This window comes from Garra rufa, chromosome 2 (assembly GCF_049309525.1).
Source record: "Garra rufa chromosome 2, GarRuf1.0, whole genome shotgun sequence".
NCBI lineage: Eukaryota > Metazoa > Chordata > Actinopteri > Cypriniformes > Cyprinidae > Garra > Garra rufa.
Window position 1 is genome coordinate 7,628,733 of NC_133362.1, and position 24,094 is coordinate 7,652,826.

The window sequence follows — 24,094 nt, forward strand, 5'->3', positions numbered from 1 at the left end:
AATATTTTTATGCTTTTAATAAAACTGATTTATTTAAAAAATATACAACATTTATGTTTTTATACTGCTTTTACTAAAAAAGATACTACTTCAGAAAGACTAAAAGACATTTTTGAGAAGTTCACTGCTGAGTATACACTGCACACATGCATTAATATTAGTTCTGTGAGAACTGTTGGCCATTGTGCTCCTTAAAGCAGGATGCATTGTGTTGCTGACTATACAAGAAACAGGATAAGATTCACAAAATGCTTTGGAAACACACTCACTCCCAGGCAGACCATGCCAAGTGCCAGTCCTGCTGCTAGGGAGTAGGACTCCCTATCTGTACAGTACTCCATCTCGGGACCAGGTGGACGTCCTTGGGAATAACATGATACACAGCTGTTAACTCAATCATGAATGCGCACAAATGAGAACAAAGGCTCATTTTATTTCATGCCAAAACACACACACTAACCGATCTCTGCCAGCAACACCTCTGCATTGTGTCGGTGGCCAGTGCCCTGATAAACTAGGCCGATGCCGACTACAGCGGCCACTTGCACGCTGTGAGGCACGTCCAGTTCGGTGGAGGTGGGCGGCAGCAGTGCAGGAATGTGGATGCTTAGCAGACGGGTGATGGACATGTCCATGGTGCCCAGTTTGGCAGCAGAAACACCCAACAGCAGCCCGATACTCGTCATCTCGTGACCCTGAGACAGAGGAAACAAGACAGAACCATATTATAAAATGCTCATATGTTACAATATAGGCCAAATTAAAAAAAAAAATGTAAAGACCAAATAAAATTAATAAAATAAATAATAAAAATAATATATATATATATAAACAATATTTTATATACTATTATTGAATATATTTTTAATATTTTAGATTTTATAGTAAATATATATAAATGTATACATAGAATAATATTAATATTATATGAAATAATATGAATCATATATATAATCAGATACACATATAAAATATATTAAAACAACAATATATAAACACACAAACAATATTGTAACTAATTTTTATATATATATTAGTAGTAAATATTGTCCAAATAAAAAATATTAAGACCAAAAAAAGTAATATATATATACACAGTATATATAATTTTTTTTTTTTTTTTTTTGGAAATAGCCCATAATTTGAAATGTGTTTGAAAATGTGTTTATGGGTAACTCAAATCATATTGTATTTTTTAAAAACTGTGTTTAGATAGTTTTATAATTTTATTTAAATACTTTCTTAAATTCAAATTACTATTCTGCATCTATTTTTGCTCAATTAAATTCTGCAATTATAAATTTTACTATATCATATTACAAAATATAATATAATATAATATATATATATATATATACACATACATATACATACACACACACAGACTTATATATAATTAATATTTTAGATATTTTTAATATTTATTTTATAATTTATTTCATTAAAATAAATGTTTTCTATAAAAAAATATAATAAATATAAAAATAAATAAATATATATACACATAATATTTATGTTTTTATATTGCTTTTACTAAAATAAAATACTACTTCAGAAAGATAACACATTTTTGAGAAGTACACCATGTTTAGACAGTTTTATAATAAAAATAAAAATAAATAAGACAACTCTAAAATGATAAATAATAAATATTAATACAATTATTAACATATATAACAAATATATACATATTATTCATGATATCAAATAAAATGTTTAACCAATATTTGTGTGCACTACACATTAATATGATTATCACCACATCACTGAATGCTAATCCAATGCCACAGCTCACAGTTACAATATACTAGCAGCAACAACCTGCATCATGCAGGCCCAGCCCAAACATTGCATGTTAAATTAGCAAAATGGAAAAGTCAAGTTTGTGCATTTTTGCATGAAGATTTACGTGGTGAATGTGTCGCTGCCTATATAGAGCTCTGCAAATCAGTCACTTGAGGTTCAATTACAGTTGGGACACTGCCTTAGAAAACACCTCCCCTATGCAGAGTTGGACAACTCTCTATGTTTTAAAGCCAGTCAGTGTGTTCGTATTTCATGATCTGACAAGCAATCTTTCGCCATTCAAGCACAGAAAGGATATACAGTGAGCTATGCAAGCCTGGGACTCACATTAACACTTTATTCATTCACTAAACTCACTCATTCATTTATTTCTACATGTGCGTGAAATAAAACAGGATGTTTTTCTGCCAGATTCTTGTAAAATCGGCGGAGTACTATCAGAGACTAGAAAGCCCGGCCGCAGATCTCAGTGTGAGAGCGGGCAGTATAAACACCAAACTAGCTAGGCTCGATATAGCTTATAGATTACAGATACGCTCAGCGACCACAGAAAGTATCAACAAAGCCTGGCCTGACTGGAAATGAGAGAGCAGCACACGTTACTGCCCTGTGAACTGTCAGAATGAAACTCTCTCTACGTTGCCTTTCATGTGAGAAAAACAACAGGATGAGAGCAAAAACCCCAGAAAACACGCAAACCTGACAGCTCCGATGCTAAAAATGGCGAGATAAGAGAATTACGAGGAGGAGGAGGAGGAGGAGGAAGAAGAGGAGGTTTGGTTTTCAGGAAGAGCCTCTGAGAACTGTTGGTCCATTAGGAGGAAAGATGCAATCTTGGCTTTAAAAAATAAAGTCAACTTCTAGCCTACTTCTGCTGTGCACTTCATCACTCAGTGTCCAATTGTAATGAAGTGAAACTTAACTTTTTAATAACTTCGATTTCATTAAAAGCCATTATGCTAAATTGATCAGGTTTTGTTCCTCTGAATAACCACTAGAATTAGCATCGCCCGCAAACTTCTGATTCCCACCTAGATCTCCATTATAGATAAGCGCAGGTGACTCACGTCATCTAAGATGAATCATCCTGTTTGGATTCGTCACATGCTGCATGGGATTGGTTATCTGGGCCATGGTTAGTAAACATCTGCCAACGTCTTACAGGTGGTCACACTAGATTTTGTGTTTTACTCACATTCATATGCTTGCAAATGCAGTGTTTATTTTAAAAAAAGGGCTGTAGGACCCATCAGGAAAGTGCAAGTAGACAATATGTCATTAATTACAAGACGTTCAACTAGTATTTGTTCAAAGGAACCAGCCAAAGTAGTGTTTTAAAAGCTGTCATTTCACGTGGTCTTCTACATTTTTTCTGGTTAGCACTGAGGCCAAGCCAACGCCTAAAATACTGTATAAGATTTTTTTTTTTTCAGAAAAGTACAGAAAAAAACTGTAGTTCCCAGGGTTGTCATCATTAACTAAAACAATAAATCGATTAACTGCGATTAATCACATTTAAAATAAAAGTTTGTTTCATTAATGTAATATTTTTTATAATATAAATACAAATATACACGTAAATATTTATTAAATATATACATGTGTGTGTATTTCTATTTATAATAGTATCTATAATAGTATATAGTACATACACGTATATTATGTTCAATTTTGGATGCTATTAATTGATTTGATAACACTGTAAAAAACATTTTTGGTAATTGAAATTAAGCTTGTATAAAAAATAAAAAATTGATGAAAATAAAACTAAATAAAAATTAGAAACGCCTAAATAAAAAGTTGAAGCAGGGTCATTTTAGTATAATTAAGATAACTTTTTTTACATTTTTTATTCTAGTTACATTTTCAATCATTTTGTTGTGTTTATAATTTTACCAGAATTTATGTTTAAATATGTTCATACAATTTTTATTAGTTATTAGTTCAGTGCTAGTTACTTTAAATAAAAAATTATAAATATATAATAGCTGGAAGTAAAAACTTTTTTTTTAAATATTACTAATAAAATAAAAGCAATTCAGAAAATATTAAAACACAATAAAATGTATATTAAAATTAATATACTACAAACTAATGTATTAAATGTACAAAAAATATATTTAAAAAAATAATAATTTACATATAATAATATAATATAAATACTAAAATAATACAGGACCTTGAAGAGCATGAAGAGTGACATCATATCCTGTTGCACATGCTCAGTGCAGGGTTTTTTTTTTTTTTTTGCTTTTTTTGCCTTTGCATGCAAAACTTGCCATTGCAATGCACAGATGTTGTGAGTGCATTTAAATAATTAGGCATTTAAAATCTCCATTGATTTGGATTATACAGTTTTAACAAAGTAATTAAATCATTGTGATGCCTGTTTGTCAGTCATACACTACCACTACACATTTGCTTCCTTTGCTCGTGTAAACAAACGTTGGTTTTCACGAGACTCACAGGTGCATGCACAACGCATATGTCCTAGTCATTCACCTGGAACAGCTTCCGTGCACACCAGATTAATTACATATAATTATTTAATAATTATTAATATAATTCATATATTTTTCTTACAAAAACGTATCAATTCGCTACAGGAGGCTTTTATTCACCCCTGAAGCTGTGTGAGACACTTTTTTTTGTAATGAATGGTGCTTTATTGGACTTGTTTTGGACTGATGAAGATGAATTTTGCATTATAAAGCTTGGGAGAGCCAGAACCATTTTTAATAAAACTCAGATTGGTTTCGTCTGGAAAAAGTCATATACTCCTAGGATGCCTGGAGGGTGAGTAAATAATGGGCTAATCTTTATTTTTGGGTAAACTAACCCTTTAAGGTTTATTTTTTGGCTTTTTTTACCTTTTTTAGGATAGTACAGAAAGTGAAGTGGGAGAGAAAGAGGGAGGATGGGATTGGCAAAGGTCCACGAGTTGGGACTTAAAGGAACACTCCACTTTTTTTGGAAATAGGCTCATTCTCCAACTTCCCCCGAGTTAAAAAGTTGAGTTTTACCATTTTGAAATCCATTCAGCGATATCACTTTTAGCATAGAACATTAAATCCTATTAGACCAATAGCATGGCGTTCAAAAAAGATCAACGAGTTTCCATATTTGTCCCATTTAAAACTTGACTCTTCTGTAGTTATATCATGTACTAATACCGGCGGAAAACGTAAAGCTGAGATTTTTCTAGGCTGATAAGATTAGGAACTACACTCCCATTCCAGGGTAATAGTCAAGAAAGTTTGCTGCAGTAATATGGCCGAAGCAGACGGAGTAATATCACACAGCACCTGAAATTAGCTCCCAGCTAGGTTAGCATTTTCACACTGCGTGATATTACTCCGCCTGCTTTGGCCATGTTACGGCCGCAAGCTTCCTTCACTCTTACGCCGGAATGGGAGGGTAGTTCCTAATCTTATCGGCCTAGAAAATTCGCAGCTTTACATTTTCCGTCGATATTAGTACACGATATAACTACAGAAGAGTCAAGTTTTAAATAGGACAAATATCGAAACTCGTTGGTCATTTTTGAACGCGATGCTATTGGTCTCATAGGATTCAATGATCTATGCTAAGCTATGCTAAAAGTGATATCACCAGAACAGGAGAATGGTAAAACTCAATTTATTAACTCGGGGGGAGTTTGAGAATGAGCCTAATTCCCAAAAAAGTGGAGTGTTCCTTTAAACTCTAATTGTTTTATTATTGAAGTTTATATTCCCTACATTCATTACAACCTCATCTGATGCTGAAACTGACCTTGGTGAGGTAGTCATGGATGTTTAGTGTTGCTAGTTTGGTCAGGTGGCCATTGAGACCGAGGGCCATGAGGAAACCGGCGTACTCGTTGGCCAGGTCAGCACTTTTGGGTTTGTTGTACGCAATCCAGGCAGATTCCACCTGAGAAGCAGGGGCGATCTTAAGACCAGCCGCCACTCCGTTATGAAAGCTGGGCCAACTGGTCATGTTGGGCGGCACGTCAATGTTACCGCTGTTCAGGTCAACCATGGTGTTTCTGGGAGGAGCACGGCCTGGGAGGAGAAGACAAAAGAGAAGGGACATTATTCACATTGCATTGATTGCTGGGTACAGCTAAAATAAAATAAAATAAGAAAATGGTGGGAAAGTGAGGAAAGAACATAAAAAGGCAGCATTTTAGTGCCCTTTAGCTAGTAAATTACTGAGGTTTTTCAATAAAAAATCTATTATAGTGCATTAACTACAATTTCTGTGTTTTCCATGCATAACTTGCCATTACAATGCATGGGTGTTGTGGGTGCATTTAAAAAACAATGAGGACTAAATTTAACATTTATGTACTTAAATTGCATTTCAAATTTCCATCGATTTGGCTTACACAGTTTTAACATAAACTAATTAAATTAAGGTGATGTTTATTTGCCAGTCATTCACTACCAGTCAAAAGTTTTTTTAATATTTCAGATAAATACTGTTCTTCTGAACTTTCTATTCATAACAGGAAAATCTAATCAGTATTTAATAATGATATTAACTTATTTTTTTACCAGCAAATCGGAAAATTAGAATTAGTTCTGAAGGATCATGTGACTGGAGTAATGATGTAAAACAAAATCAGCTTTGAAATCACAGAAATAAATTACATTTTAAAATATATTATGAAAAATATCACAAAATTTTACTGTGTTTGCTGCACTTTGGATCAAATAAATGCAGGCTTGATGAGCAGAAGGACTTTTGACTGGTAGTGTATACAATTCAAATATATAAATCTTGAATTTTCAAATATTTTTTGAGCGTTTCCAGGTAGCTACTCAGTAGTATAAGAAAAAAATACTGAAAAGTTCTGAAAAAAGCCATTCAAAAGTCAACAAGATTTATTTGTTGTTCAAATCCCAACATATGAGCACTAGTGATGCTTGCCTTAGAAAACAGCAAAGACCACTAAGGGTCCTGGGCAAACGTTTTCTCTACAACTGATATGAAATTGTTGAAGATGGAGTGAAAGATATAATGCTGTGGTGGAAATGGTGGGAGGGTTGCAACGTCTGGGCACAGTTACTGCCAAACGAAATTCACCAGGGCTCTTAAAAACGGTTTTGCTATCCCTGTAAAACTATTCATTAGGACACTTCAAAGGCATGGGTGGTGGTTTATGAGAGTACCAGTCAGGTTGAGTTTGGGCACAGGGAGTGGTTCGGTTGGTACAGGATGGTATGAGAAAAGAGTGAAGAGTCCCCGTCCCACCGGAAGAGCCATAGTGCGCTGACACAACTGCAGCAGCCTGCAACAAAAACACAAAGACCAATGGAGAATTTAAATGCAGTGAAGGGCACCGATTTAGAGAAGAACACTTTTAGGGTGCATTTCAGCACATTTGTGACCCTGGACCACAAAACCAGTCATAAGGATAATTTTTTTCTCAATAATTTCAGAATAAATAAGCTGCCCACTGATGTATGGTTTGTTAGGAAAGAACAATATTTGGCCAAAATACAACTATTTGAAAATCTGGAATCTGAGGGTGCAAAACAAAATCTCAGAAAGTTGTTTTAAAAGAAAGTTTGTTTTATTTAAACATTTTATTTAGTAATGTTGCCATTGTAAACTACAAGTATGTTGAACAGTATTACATTTTTGGTAATTGAAACAAACCTGAAATAAAATAAAATATTAGGTGAAAATTTTGAGCTTCCCTTACTCTAGTTCCTTTCAGAAACCGATTCTTAAAAATAAAGGTTCTTTAATGGCTTTGATTGAATCTTTCCATTCCACAAAAAAATCTTCATAAAGAAAAAAAGGTTCTTTAGATTTTTAGATAAAATGTTATTCATACTAAGAAAAATGGTTCTTTAATGCATTGGTTCCTGAAAAGTTCTTTGGGAATCCAAAAATGGTGCTTTTATGAGATTACTGGAGAAATAATAATAATAATAATAATTTAAGAGCGTATAAATAATTTTAAGTGCAATGGAAAGGTTCTATGAATGTTAAAGGTTCTTCATGAAACCATAGATGCCAATAAAGAACCTTTATTTTTAAGAGTGTACTGAAGTATCAGACTGAGCATGCTCACTTGTTCTCTTTCTCCTCAATGTACTCATGGTCACTGACTTCAGGCAGGTGGGGCACATTGACCCGGACGGGTCTGGAGCTTTGGAGCAGGCGGCGGACCTCCTGTACCCTCAGATCTTGACTCCAGATCAGCCCAGTCACCTCTGGGTGCAAGTCAGTCATGCCGTCCTCCTCCTCATCAGCCTCACTGGTCACTGGCGGCTCAAGCATGACGTTCAGACCCACAGTCTAGGGAAAAACACAAACACAATGACTGAACAATGAAATTATATTGTCCTTGAGTGTGGACAATTCAGTTCTTTTATAATCACTTTATAATGCAGTATTCACTTCATAACTTCAGAATTACAGTAATTAGACTAGAAAATACCAGTTTTGAAATACCATATTCAAGTCTTCAGCTTTACTCAGACAGTAGTTGTTTTAACTGGGGAAGGAGTTATTGTCAGCACTGCAACCATTCAGGAGACAATAATTCAACATTGTTTTTAGAAAGGCCCTTGTTTTAAGTTATGACCCCTGCTGGGTGTCCTAGGTTTTTATTTGTCACTTTGTATGTAAATTAATATGCCATTGTGAACACATGAATAATAAAAACTAAGATTTTTAATTAAAAGCACGATCAAACTGTTAAAATAATCAGGCATCTTTTTGTCAAATGTTTTTGTCTTATATAATTTATTTTCCTATTATCTTAATTCAGTAGAAATTACATTTGTGACACTAGACCACAAAATCAGTCATGAGGGTCAATTTTTACAATTGAGATTTATATATCATATGAAAGCTGAATAGGTTTTACATTGATGCATGGTTTGTTGAATAGGACAATATTTAGCTACTTAGTTACAACTAGGCCTATATGAAAATCTGGAATCTGAGGGTGCAAAAACAAAATCTAATTATTAAAAAAAACACCTTTAATGTTGTCCAAATGGAGTTCTTAGCGATGCATATTACTAATCAATAAGATATTTTGTTTATTTGGAAAAAAAGGCAATAACAAAGGCAAAAGCATCTAACAAAATATCAAAATGTAGGTTTTTTGCCTTGCCAAATAATGAAAATAAGTTTATGCTGAAGTACTAAAATTACTTGAAATATATAAAATTAACAGAAATGAAACTAAAACTTAAATAAAAATAACTTTAAACTATTTTTAAATATTTTTTTAAAAAACAAAAATGCCAAAAGCACATTAAAATATCTGAGGGTGCAAAAAAAAGATCACAACGCTGAAATAAAAAACTTTAAAGTTGTCCAAATGAAGTTCTTAGCAATGCATATTAGTAATCAAAAATTAAGTTTTGATATATTTACGGTAGGGAACTTACAAAATATCTTCATGGAACAAGATCTTGACTTAATATCTTAATGATTTTTGGCAAAGAAGAAAAATCTATAATTTTGACCCATGCAAGTGTATTTTTGGCTACTGCTACTTAAGACTGATTTTGTGGTCCAGAGTCACATTTTATCTAGTCATGTTGCTATTGTTAACTAAAAGTTGAAAATGTTGAACAGTATTAAATATACTTTTTGGTAATTGAAATAAACCTGAAATGAAATGAAAACAATAATAATAATATATATGTGACCTTGGACCACAAAACCAGTCTTAAGTCGCTGAGGTATATTTGTAGCAATAGCCAAAAATACATTGCATGGTTCAAAATTATTGATTTTTCTTTTATGCCAAAAATCATTAGGAAATTAAGTAAAGATCATGTTCCATGAAGATTTTTTGTAAAATTCCTACTGTAAATATATCAAAATGTAATTTTTGATTAGTAAAATGCATTGTTAAGAACTTAATTTGGACAACTTTAAAGGTGATTTTCTCAGTATTTTGATTTTTTTGCACCCTCAGATTCCAGATATTCAAATAGACGTATCTCGGCCAAATATTGTCCTATCCTAACAAACCATACATCAAAAGAAAGCTTATTTATTGAGCTTTCATATGATGTATACATCTCAGTTTTGTCAAATTTAACCTTATGACTGGTTTTGTGGTCCAGGGTCACATATATAATAAAAATTTGATCTAATAAAAGCTGAAGATGAAGTACTAAAATGACTGAAACTAGAGAATAAAGCTGCATAAAAATATTTATAAAACACTAAAACTAATGAAAAGTACAAAAGCACATCACCAAAGATTAAAAATTAATCTAAAAAGAATTACTTACAGTATTTATAAATATTCATATATTTTTACTTTTCATAATAATAAACCAATAACAAAACTGAAAGTGGCAAAGCAAGATGATCTTGCTTTACGTCTGACTTTCTTACTGATTTACGATTGGCTAGGGTCACTTTGTGAGCTTGTTTGGTCAGGTCCTGTCGTCCAATCAGAGCGCAGACCTCTTCAGTCCAATCAGAGCAGGGATGTTCCCTACATAGGTAAATGGCGTCTCTGATTGGCAGAGCCACACCAAACGGAACCGACTCCAGATCCTTCAATGTAAATCCTGAGGAAAAAATAAGGAAATCAAAAAATGAATAAACAAATAAGTTTATGTAAACTAAGTTGAACCAACAAAGGCTGCAGAACCTGAGGTTGATTTTGACAATATATCTACATTCAAAGCTAAATTTAATAGAAATTTAGGAGCTTTCGGAGGAATGCGAGTGCAATATGTGACCCTGGACCACAAAACTGTCCTTAAGTAACATGGGTATATTTGTAGCAGTAGCCAAAAAGTCATTGTATGGATCAAAATTATAGATTTTTCTTTTATGCTAAAAATCATTAGAATATTAAGTAATGATCATTTTCCATGAAGATATTTTGTAAATTTCATACCGTAAATATATCTTAACTTTTTTATTGATTAGTAATATGCATTGCTAAGAACTTCATTTAGACAACCTTAAAGGCGATTTTCTCAATATTTAGATTTTTTTGCACCCTCAGATTCTAGATTTTCAAGTAACTGTATCATGGTCAAATATTGTCCTATCAATAACAAACCATAGATCTATGAAACGCTTATTTATTCAGCTGTAAAGATGTATAAATTTCGATTTAAAATCTCAATTATGGTCCAGGATCACATACTTCGTACATGTATGTGAATGCAAATTCGATTTTACATGTTGCTTTCTGAATCTCAATGATTGTTTCTGTCCTTCTCTTTTAACTACTGTCATGGCATCCCATTATCTCAATTAATGAAAGACATTTGACATAGATACTTGTTTTAGTAAGTTCGTTACCATCAGAGAAACAAAAAAGCATCTTGAATGAATAGTTCACTTCCAGAACAAAATTTTACAGATACACTCACTTGTTTTTTGAGGAAAACATTTCAGGATTTCTCTCCATATAGTGGACTTCTATAGTGCCCTTGAGACTGAACTTCCAAAACACAGTTAAAGAGATGGTTCGGAGTAGAATTGACTTCATTGCTATGCACTCCGAAGCCCATGTAAATACCCCATCCGAAGTTTTTTTTACCTTAGTCAAACATTTATGGAGATATTAGAGTTTTTCGAATTGCTTGTTACAGGAGTGAATGGTACATGTGATGTATCTCGTAAATTGCACCACTAAATGTGCAAGTAATCTTACCAAACTTGTACAGTAGTGTAAATAGGTTATGTACTCACAAAACGCTGCATCAGAACATTTGTAAGTCCACCATGAGTGTTTTAAAAACACGTTTTACCCGAGAACTACTAGTCTCAGAAACTACAAGTCGACGTCACTTCCCTGGTTTGAAAAAAGCACGTAAAAGTCCTCCTACTACATCTGTGTGCATGTCAACTTGTAGGAGGACTTTTACGTGCTTTTTTCAAACCAGGGAAGTGACGTCGACGTGTCGCCATTTGTAGTTTTTGAGACTAATAGGGATTGGCTAAAACGTGTTTTTAAAACACTCATGGTGGACTTACTAATGTTCTGATGCAGCGTTTTGTGAGTACATAACCTATTTACACTACTGTACAAGTTTGGTAAGATTACTTGCACGTTTAGTGGTGCAATTTACGAGATACATCACATGTACCATTCACTCCTGTAACAAGCAATTCGAAAAACTCTAATATCTCCATAAATGTTTGACTAAGGTAAAAAAAACGTTGGATGGGGTATTTACATGGGTTTCGGAGTGCATAGCAATGAAGTCAATTCTACTCCGAACCATCCCTTTAAAAATCAGCTTCAAAGGGGTCTAAATGATCCCAGCTGAGGAAGAAGTCTAGCCAAACGATCAGTTGTTTTATAAAAATTTATATACTTTTTAACCTCAAATGCTTGTCTTGTCTAGTTCTGCGTGAACTCCGTATTTTCTGGTTCAAGACAGTTAGGGTAGGTCGAAAAATCTAATTATCTCTTCCAACTTTGAAATCATCCTACTTTGCTGCAGAAGAACCAACCCAGTGTTTACAAAGTGAATGTGCAAAGAAGATCAAGCGTCTTTTACAAAAAATGGTAAAACAGCGATGTAGGGCAATTTTGAAGTTGGAGGAGAAAATGAGATGGGAGTTTTTCGACATACCCAACTGTCTTGTCATGCAGAGCTACACAAGACAAGCATTTGATGTTAAAAAGTATATAAATTGTACATTTTTTAGAAAATAACCAATCGTTTTGCTAGATAAAACCCTTCTTCCTCGGCTGGCACCGTTTAGAGCCATTTGAAGCTGCATTTAAACTGCATTTTGGTGCATCAAGTTTACGACTGAAAAAAATAAAAAGACATGATCATCTTGGATGACAAGGGGTGAGTAAATTATCTGTAAATATTTGTTCTGGACTGGAAGTGAACTTCTTTTAGTATGGGACTGCAGGGCTCTACAGTGCGACAATGAAAAAAACATTTAGGAGCACAATGCGCGACTGACCCGATCAGCATTTTTGTGTTTGCGCTCAGGGGAGCTTCAAAGGTTTTTATGCGTTTTTTGCAACATTAAGTAATGTGTGACGATAAATCTCACAAATCGTTTCATAAAACTAAGTGTAGAGCGAATGTAAATAAGAGCTTGATTGTGCAGTGTAGAGAGTGTCATTGATTATAACTGAACTTTGTGAGATCGCGATGAACTAAGATGAGTGACAGCTTTAATGATTTTTAAGGGAGTTTGTAAATGAGATCTTGATTTAATACAACAGTTAAATTAACAAAAAGTTAATATTAAGTGTCTTACATTGCCTGACTATAACACTACTGCCTAATTTTGCTTTATTTCGTTGTCAAAAATGGTCTGAAAGTCACAATTGAGCCGCTGCGCATCTCTATTCAAACGCAGGATTGTTTTATGAATGAACATGCGTTTTTAAACAAATTAATTCATTTTTAAACAAATCAAATAATTAAATCATCAAGTCAAATCAAGAAATTTCACATTCATAAAGAGTTTATTCCTAAATGACTCCTTGAACGAATCAAATAAATGATATGATTCAATAATTAGGTCAGTCACATGCCGCCACCTACTGGCAGATTTAGTTTTATTTTAAAGTATCTTTTATTTATTTAAATCATTTAATATTTCTGTATTCAAAATTGTAAATTCATAACATTAATCTCAACATGAATTTATGAATTTGACTGCACTAATGCCACCTCTGAGCCTCATTAAACATGAAAACACACCTACAAGCTACTTTAGTTTTCTTCTGTGCCACCTCAAATTAATTTTGTTAATACTGGTTTCATTTGATTGGTAGCTTGTTTTAATTAGAAAATTTAAAAAGCTTAAAAAATATAAAACATAAAAGGATGACATTTTTAAATGAATTTGCAAAGAATGCCATTACAAAAACAATTCCCCTGTAAATCGCTTTAGGAGTCACCTCGTAACGGGAAGGCAAATTTTTGATTTTGATCATATTTTTTGATTATTGATTAGAAGGTGCTCCTGCAATTTTGACCGTGCTTTTAAATTTTTTAAGTTCTCCTAAAGTAAGTGTAGAGCTCTGGACTGCATGCTTGAAATGTGTAGGTCAAGCATTCATGTTTGCATGTTGATCGTCTTTTCAAATCGGTCGCTCTGACCTGCAGAGGTCAACCACACCACCAGCTTCTCAGCCAGGCATCCAGATGAAGGTGCGGGTTTCACGCTGCTCTGCCTGTGAAACACACCCCACAATCAAACACACTGGAGAAACTAAATCAACTGACTAGAATTTATGAGCCGAAACTGATCTAGAAGAACAAACATAAGGCACATGACGATAAATCATAAACCATAGGTACCTTCTCAGAAAAGGATCATTCATGTTTTTCTTTTGCCCTGCGAAAACATGGAGCAAAACTGTTAAAAACAATAGAGATACATTCTGTTTTTACATGATAAAATCTACTTAAAGAAAATAACACTTTTAATTACCAAGGATGCATTAAACTGATTAAAAGAGGCCAAAAAGTCTACATTTGTGCGTCTAAATTACCATGTGTAATGTAATAACTGAATTTATCCTCGTACATATTAGTGTACTTATCTTGTCAGGAAGTCTAGCGTCAGGCCTGAGGACAGTAAAGAGCCTCTCATAAGCCTCTAATCTCACACACATGCAGCCCACCTGCTGACAGCCTGGAGAGGTACTTCAACATATTTGTGGAGATTGCATCCTCATCTCCGACCACGTACAGGGCATAACTCTGAGAGGCAGACAGAGAGGAAGAGGACAAGGAGCAAAAACAGAGTTAGTATTAGCAGTGGGACAGCACCTGTGTGGTTTTGGTTTGCTGCTGTCATGACAGTCACTCCGTCTGGTCGTGTGAGGGGTGAATGAACATGTTTCATCATGACATGACACAGGAGCACAGTCATCAACCACACGCATGACTCTATGCATCACAACCGCAGATCACAGGTAATATGGCTCATTCAGAATGGCAATTTCAAATGCAGCTGAGAAATTTTTTTTATTTTTGAAAAATACTAATGAAAATTACAAAAGCATAAAAAAATAAAATAAAATAAAATAAAAATCTGTGTGTACTGTGTATATATTTATTATGTGTATATAAAAAAACAAACATATTTGGAAAATATTTACATGAATTTACATGTATATTTATGTAAATTAATATACAATAATATAATATAATTTGTTATATTTTTCTTAAATATATACATGCATGTGTGTATTTATATATACATAATAAATATACACAGTACTACACACACATATATTATGTATACAAAAACTTTTATTTTGGATGTGATTAATCGTGATTAATCGTTGCTCAGTACAAAATAAAATAAAATAATAATAATAAAAAATTAATAATAAAATAAAATAAAATAAAATAAAATAAATAAAAAAATAAAATAAAATAAAATAAAATAAAATAAAATAAAATAGTGCTGGGCAACGATTAATCGCATCCAAAATAAAAGGTTTTTTTTTTTGTTTATATAATATGTGTGCCCAAAACAAAACAAAACAAAACAAAATAAAATATAAATAAAATATAAATATAAGAGAACAAAATAAAATAAAATAATAATAAAAAAATAATAAAAAAATAATAATAAAATAAAATAAAATAAAATAAAATAAAATAAAATAGTGCTGGGCAACGATTAATCGCATCCAAAACAAAAGTTTTTTTTTGTTTATATAATGTGTGTGCCCAAAACAAAACAAAACAAAATAAAATATAAATAAAACATAAATATAAGAGAACAAAATAAAATAAAATAATAATAAAAAATAATAATAAAATAAAATAAAATAGTGCTGGGCAACGATTAATCGCATCCAAAATAAAAGTTATTTTTTGTTTATATAATATGTGTACCCAAAACAAAACAAAACAAAATAAAATATAAATAAAATATAAATATAAGAGAACAAAATAAAATAAAATAATAATAAAAAAATAATAATAAAATAAAATAAAATAAAATAAAATAAAATAAAATAAAATAAAATAAAATAAAATAAAATAAATAAAATAAAATAAAATAAAATAAAATAGTGCTGGGCAACGATTAATCGAATCCAAAATAAAAGTTTTTTTTTGTTTATATAATATGTGTGCCCAAAACAAAACAAAACAAAATAAAATATAAATAAAATATAAATATAAGAGAACAAAATAAAATAAAATAATAATAAAAAAATAATAATAAAATAAAATAAAATAAAATAAAATAAAATAAACTAGTGCTGGGCAACGATTAATCGAATCCAAAATAAAAGTTTTTTTTTTGTTTATATAATGTGTGTGCCCAAAACAAAACAAAACAAAATAAAATATAAATAAAATATAAATATAAGAGAACAAAATAAAATAAAATAATAATAAAAAAATTATAATAAAATAAAATAAAATAAAATAAAATAAAATAAAATAAAATAAAATAGTGCTGGGCAACGATTAATCGCATCCAAAATAAAAGTTATTTTTTTGTTTATATAATATGTGTGCCCAAAACAAAACAAAACAAAATAAAATATAAATAAAATATAAATATAAGAGAACAAAATAAAATAAAATAATAATAAAAAAATAATAATAAAATAAAATAAAATAAAATAAAATAGTGCTGGGCAACGATTAAACGCATCCAAAATAAAAGTTTTTTTTTTGTTTATATAATATGTGTGCCCAACACAAAACAAAACAAAATAAAATATAAATAAAATATAAATATAAGAGAACAAAATAAAATAAAATAATAATAAAAAAAATAATAATAAAATAAAATAAAATAAAATAAAATAAAATAAAACAGTGCTGGGCAACGATTAATCGCATCCAAAATAAAAGTTTTTTTTTTGTTTATATAATATGTGTGCCCAACACAAAACAAAGCAAAATAAAAAATAAATAAAATATAAATATATGAGAACAAAATGCTTCTTTTTTTCATTTTGCCTTGCCAAGTAATGAAAATAAGTTTGTTTACTTATAAAATGAACAGAAATAAAACAAAAACTAAAAATAACTAATTTCGAAATAAAAAAATAACACTAAAAGCACATAAACTACCAAAAATAAAAAATAAAAATAAAAAGCTAATTCAAAATATGAATTAAAACTATAACAGCATATAAATAATACAGAAACAAACACTTTTCTGTTCACTCACCAAGTTAAACCTTGTGGAAACTAGTTTTACTTACTACTAGTGGATAAGCAAAACTCTGAATATCTTTCATCTTTTTCTAAATATATTAAATTATATATAAATATATTTAAATATGAATACAAATATATAAAGCTTCAAAAGAGTCACATAAAAAAGTCTCTGTGACATTCTGGTTTCTACACTGTTTTTAAAAAAATAAATAAATAATAAGATTACCAGAAACTGTTTTACAAGGGAATACTATTTTAGTCTTTCTACTTCAAAATTTCAAGTTTAATTCAACATGCTACTTCCCATTTCTTTGTAATTATTGTGAAATGGTTTTCACAACACACCAATTTTTTTGTCAGCATAAATATGGCTTGGTTTCTTGACCTAATAGTTTAATGCCTAATGAACTATTTTACTATTTTACCTACTTAAATGTCCAAACAAGTGAAAACCTTAAGTCTGATAGCTTAGAAAAAGAACGTCACCTCTCCTCAAAAACCCGCTCAGCAAAACCGCAGTGGTTCGTATGAGCCATAGTAATGCTGATACTTTCCTTAGCAATTACCACTAAATATAATAGGGAGAAAGAAAGGGGTTGGAAAAGAGAGATAGAAAGAGAGAGAGAGGCAGTGTGAGTGTAAGTACAGAGGGATAAAATGGATGCTCTAATGTTCTGGACTCTAATCTAAGGGACGGGAGCGCTGGGGTAAACATGGCCCATAATTGCGTAACGGTTTGTCAGCACCTCGGTGGGGTTGTGCGTCACTTCGCTTTGCCTGATGGAAGGAAGTACAAACACACACCATGACATCCACGACCCCTCCTATTGCCCTCTCGAGTGATTCAGACCACCACTTCCACAGACTGATTAAGGTGGGGCATCTGTGCCGCTCACGTACGCACTCACAGGAACGCGGAGGACGCCCAGGGACGACTCAGTGCTCGCAAAATGTCATTATGATTAGCTTGCAGCACTTTGCCATATAACTGCTTGACATTTCCATAGAACATGTGTGAGTTAAGGGCACGACACCCGGTTCCTCTGCTCACTGTTAGCGCCCCCTGTTGGGCATCAATCAACACTCCTTCAGAAGTTTGGGGTCAGTTTAATTTTTTTTTAAAGAAATTATTATTTTAATTCAGAAAAGATGCATTAAAGGAGTGGTTCACTTCCAGAACAAAAGTTTACAGATAATGTACTCAACCCTTTCTTCAGTCGGAAAACAGGAAAACATTTCAGGATTTCTCTCCATATAATGGACTTCTATGGGGAGTTTGAACTTCCAAAATGCAGTTTTAATGCAGCTTCAAATGGCTCCAAACAATCCCAGCCGAGAAAGAAGCGTCTTATCTAGCAAAACGACGTTTTGTCAAGGAAAACAAAGCTTTTTGAAAAGCCCTCCAAAGTGGATAAATAAAAAATAAAAAAAACGCAGTTTTTTAAAACAATGACACACATTTAGTAGGGGTGTGACACTAATCTCACGAGACGAGACGAGGCGAGATTTTTAAACCTTTTTAAAGAAATCCTCGATGAAATATACAGGAAAAAATTGTAATTTATTCAACTAAAAAAAATACAAAATGCTAAAAAAATGTAGGTGCATTTGGATATAAACTTGTATTTTATCAAATTAAACGTCTATTTTAATGAATTATTTGCAGTAATAAACATGTAAACTAAAGCTGAATGATTCTGGATAAATTGAAAAACAATTCTCCTTTATAAATGGGAGATCACGATTCTGAAGAAAAAAAGAAATGGATATCTAAACAAAATTACATAATTTACTAGTGGTTCTGACCGAATGTTCGTTGCTTAAGTTTATATTTGAACAAAATTTAAAAAAATGAAGGAGTCAGTGTGTCAATTACTAAAGACTTGTTTCATTTTTATTCAGAATAGATGCATTAAAGGAGTAGTTCACTTCCAGAACAAAAGTTTAGAGATATAATGTACTCAACCCTTTCTTCAGTCGGAAAACAGGAAAACATTTCAGGATTTCTCTCCATATAATGGACTTCTATGGGGAGTTTGAACTTCCAAAATGCAGTTTTAATGCAGCTTCAAAGGGCTCTGAATGATCACAGCTGAGGAAGAAGTATCTTATCTAGCAAAAAGATCTGTTTTTTTTTTTTTTTAATTTACAATGTGTATACTTTTTAACCTCCAATGCTTATCTTGTCAACTTCAAAATCATTCTACATCGCTGCTTTACCTTTTTTTTTGTAAAGGGCGTTTGATCTTCTTTGCATGTTTGCACTTTGTAAACACTTGGTCAGTACTTCTGCAGCTATATAGGACAATTTTGAAGTTGGAGGAGAAAATGAGATGGGAGTTGTTGTTTTTTTTACCTAATCTTGCTTTATTGAACCAGAATACACAGAGTTCATGCCGAGCTAGACAGGATGAGAGTTTGAGGTTAAAAAAGTATATAAATTGTAATTATTTTAAACAGGTCATCGGATGCCGATTTTCTACAAGTTGATATGATTCTTTAGGGTCTTAATGAGAAGTCTATAACATACTTTGGTTAAAATTTCTCAGTGACAGTTTAAGACTCCATCCACACTAATACGTTTTTGTTTGAAAATGCATCTTTTTCTCTCCGTTTTGGCCTTCAGTCCATACTGAGACAGCATTTTTGTCAAGGAAAACAAAGCTTTTTTAAAAACGCTCTCCAAAGTGGATGCATTTGAAAACGCAGTTTTTGCATTGCAGAGAGGACTGTGAAACTTTTTGACTTTTTGAAAACAATGACGCATATTTAGTCATGTGATGCATATCGTACCAATAGATATTTATGTTTATACCGGTAATCAGTGTTGGAGTAACATTAAGTAATGCAAGTTATGTAATAATATCACTTTTTCCAAGTAACTAGTAATGTAAAGCTTTACTTTTTAATTGACAAGAAAATATTTTATTTTATTGATTAAAAGCTCTCCTGTCCCCATGTTGAGAGAAAATGTAAGATGTTACTTTAGTTCTAGAATAAATGTGAACATGCATTAATTCATCTCACTCATTAAAAAAAACAGATACAGTATTCCTCACAAGAATAAAAACAGTGAAATTGCAAAACTGCCATAATTAAATGTTAAATAATACAAATATCCTTTATGTATTTAATCCCATTTTATTAACCAATGTCTTTGCTGCCGACCTTCGATGATCCAATTCATCCATACTAATAAGCAAAAACTGCTGAATATAATCTAACATTTGTTTTCCTTTTTTTTTTTTTTTATAGCTGAAGAATTGACATTTTTTCTTCTGCGGTCTTCTATACAGGCATGAATTGACTTTTCTCTAAGCCTGAGGCTTTTGGTGTAAAAAGGCTTTTACATTTGCCAAAAACAGAACTTTATATATATATATATATATATATATATATATATATATATATATATATATATATATATATATAAAAACAAGCAAGCCCTGTCCAGATTTAAAAAGTAACGCAAAAGTAATGTAAATGTAATGCCTTACTTTCCATAAAAATTAACTAAGTAACATAATTAGTTACTTTTTTAGGGAATAACCAAGGGGCAACCTCCCACTCTCTCTATTGAAACCAACACGGAAGTGACTTAAACTGCAATTCATCGACTGGCCGCTAGAGACTGGCTGCAGAAGGGAGTCAGTCCCATTGACTCCCCATGTTAAAATGCCCAACTTTACAGCAGAAAAAAGTATGTTTACAGCCTGGTTCAAAAAATGGTTTTGGTCTATATAGCTAGTTTTGCCCTTCATGTCAACTGTGAGGGGGGTGAATTTTTTTATAACTCATCCGTTTAAGTTATATTAAGCCTTAAAGTTCTGCATAATTAAGGGCGTGGTCACTTGAGTGACAGGGGGATTGCCGCTGCTGTCACCACTGTCGCGCTAGGCGGGCGTGGTTTCAGCAACAAGCTCCACCCACGTCCCGCCCTTTTGCCCATTTTTGATTATCCTGGAGTGACGCGCGGTGACGCGATTCCAAGATGGCGACGGCCGACTCCCGCCCACTATAGGCTTCAAAATAGCGCTTCAGAATCCTACGGGTGACGTCACGGATACTACGTCCATATTTTTTACAGTCTATGGGAATAACTCAATATTGTAAAGCATTACTTTTAAAAGTAACATTCCCCAAAACTGCCGGTAATTGTGCCTGTTATGTGCTATTCACTGTCACACTGCTGCTAAAGGGATTTACCTTGTACACTCTTCATATTACAGTCCTAAAATGATGGCAGAAAATTCTCTCACAGTTGCTGTCCTGCAAAACATGACGACAGCTGCTTTTCAGATAATATGAGTGAGCGCGACATGGACGCGTCAGTGAATGATGAGATATTTCTGCGAATAAAATGTTCCTGCCAGAAGAATTCCGTTAAAACGTATTATGTCTGTTTCGTCTGTATAATCTCAGTGAGTTTTTGGAGGCTTTACGCATGCGCAGTAAAGCAAATTTAACGTTTTCATATGTTTCAGTGTTGATGAGAAACTTTTGGAAAATGCTTGGAAACGCTAGTGTGGACAGAGAGCGTTTTAAAATGAAAACTCAGTTTTCAAATGTATCCAGATTAACGGAGACGTAGCCTAAAAACACACTCTTTTTACCTTTTTAGAGCGAGCCATTCTGTTGCATGTTCCTTTAAATGCTAATAAGCTCTGCTCGCCCCACCCCTCTCCGCCGTGGGGTGACAAGTCCTAATGTCTACTTTAGCCGCGAAACTTGCTAACTAGCATATTATTAAGGCGATTTGCAAAGATCATTAAAAAAAACTTATACTCACTTCTGCTGCAGATCAATTCTGAGATCTTCCGAATGCATCGTGTTTCTCTTTGGAATTCTGAGATTAGATTTTAACAGCAGATGGCGCTCTAATCTAGTTTTGATCCGCACACTCAAACACTCACGAAGAAGAGTGCTGAAGAGCAGTTGTGCGCTCGGCTGAGTTGTGTACAGTGTTGCCAGATTGGGCGGGCTTCTTTTGATCGGCTTGGACCGGAGATTAACGCATTGGGCGGGTAGACAAAATTTGGGCTGCTTTAAAAAATTAAAAGCCGCCCAATCAGCTGTTTTTTTCTTCGCTTTTATCATTAGTCATGTTATTTTAGTACGTTCGAGCTCAAAGTATCACAGTAATATAATGTGTAGTGCAGTCATCAACTCATTTTTGCTTAACGTAACCCTTACTGGTTTAGTTTAACAGAGACCTGTCAATCAATTTACGTCTTTTACGTTAGTGAGATGTGATGTCTTGTGAGTGACGAGGTTTTGTTTCTCATCACTTTATTGTGCACTTTTTGCACAGAAATTAGCATATTTTTTACTGTGGACTTTGAAAATGATGCATGCGTTTTTCCAAGGGTTAAAGTCATCGGTTAATTTCCACTTTGAAAAGATTTCTGGACATTTTACGCATATTTTCGGACCGTTTTGATCCATATTCCTGTGAAATTGATTTTATTTTGTCATTATTCTTTTTTTAAAGAGATTAAAAATGGTCCTTATCAACCTTGACATGGCAATAAAATTCTCATTATTTTGGCAGTTAAAATTTGGGCTGGTTTTTGTTGAAGTGGGCGGGTTTTGGTGAGCTTTTGGGCTGGAAATCGTCAACCTTATCTGGCAACACTGGTTGTGTAATTTCACCTCGGCTCAGAATGCTTTTATGACACGAGTCGATTAATGTAAACACAGCCCACTGTAAACGCCATTGTAATTCGCTTCAACGAATTGTATGAATGGTTATTTTAGGTTCAAGTGCATGTAAGGATTTCAAAACAAGCAGAGCACGGCTGTTTCTAAAGCAAGCAATGCCATCTGCTGTTCAAAAGCTCAAAATCAATTTGAGAAAGAATCGCGATGTGTTCGGAAATCTCAGAATCGATGTTGATTTTTGTTGTTTTTCCTCGGCTGGGATCGTTTAGAGCCCTTTTAAGCTGCATTTAAACTGCATTTTCGAAGTTCAAACTCGGGGGTACCATTAAAGTTCACTATATGGAGAAAAATCCTGAAATGATTTCCTCAAAAAACAATTTCTTTACGACTGAAGAAGGAAGACATGAACATCTTGGATGACAAGGGGGTGAGTACATTATTTGTTTGTTTAATGTTTGTTCTGGAAGTGAACTACTTCTTTAACGTGATCAAAAGTGACAGCAAATACATATATAAATACATATATATATATATATATATGTGTGTGTGTGTGTGTGTGTGTGTGTGTGTGTGTGTGTGTGTGTGTGTGTGTGTGTGTGTGTGTGTGTGTGTGTCAAAAATGCTTCTATTTTAAATAAATGCTTTCTAACATCAAAGAATCCTTAAAAATAAAATGAATCATGGTTTCCATAAAAATATTTAAACAGCACAATTGTTGTAAACATTGTTAATAATCAGAAATGTTTCTTGAGCAGCAAATGAGCATATTAGAATGATTTCTGAAAAATCTTGTGACACTGAAGACTGAAGTAATGTTGAAAATTCAGCTTTGCATCACAGAAAAAAATTACATTTTGCAATATATTAAAATAAAAAACTTATTATACTAATGTAATATTTTTTCACAATATTACCGGTTTTAGTATTTTTGATTATATAAATGCAGCCTCGAGTGAGCTTAAGAAACTTAAAATAAAAAATCTGACCAACTCCCAGATTTTGCAATGGTTTTGGATTGAAAATCAGATTTAAATACAGTCTATCCTCTAAATGACAATAACGTCAATCTCTAACTACGTTATTAGTCACAGTCAGTAATAGCACTAATTTTCACAAACCGTTACCAAAACTTCATTTCGAGATGGACATTATTGAATGTAATGACAGCTTGCAGCTGAGCGAGTGAGTCAGAGAACCGCTCTGACTGATTCAGTGAGTTCATCGAGTTAAAGATTTGTCAGACTGATTCAAACTGAGTTTGGAAGGCTTTTTAAATGATTCACTGAAAGTACTTCTCATAACAGTCATGCATTTCTGAATTGGACTAAACTGGTCAGACTGAAGAACAATTAGAGAAGGATTTGAGCAACTGTATTTCAACTGGGTTGTAGAATACAGCTGGATTGCACCTATAAAACCAGGTATAAAGACCATATTCAGTGCCACAGGGAGGATTTGGGTTCTTACCAGCACCAGTAGTTTGGTTCTCTCACAGATGCCAGGCAGAT

At 32.8% G+C, this 24,094-nt stretch overlaps 1 protein-coding gene across 1 annotated transcript in view; it reads right to left on the reverse strand.

The window, feature by feature from the left end:
• anapc1 (anaphase promoting complex subunit 1) overlaps positions 1 to 24,094 on the reverse strand; it is a 108,433-nt gene that overhangs the window by 33,394 nt on the left and 50,945 nt on the right. The window contains exons 21-30 of the mRNA XM_073834566.1: positions 24,054 to 24,094; positions 14,411 to 14,489; positions 14,085 to 14,121; positions 13,884 to 13,957; positions 10,174 to 10,352; positions 7,877 to 8,103; positions 6,966 to 7,084; positions 5,581 to 5,852; positions 461 to 695; positions 270 to 361 (exon numbers count right to left, since the gene is read on the reverse strand). Coding sequence (XP_073690667.1) covers positions 270 to 361; positions 461 to 695; positions 5,581 to 5,852; positions 6,966 to 7,084; positions 7,877 to 8,103; positions 10,174 to 10,352; positions 13,884 to 13,957; positions 14,085 to 14,121; positions 14,411 to 14,489; positions 24,054 to 24,094 — 1,355 coding nt within the window. The remainder of the gene's footprint in view (positions 1 to 269; positions 362 to 460; positions 696 to 5,580; positions 5,853 to 6,965; positions 7,085 to 7,876; positions 8,104 to 10,173; positions 10,353 to 13,883; positions 13,958 to 14,084; positions 14,122 to 14,410; positions 14,490 to 24,053) is intronic.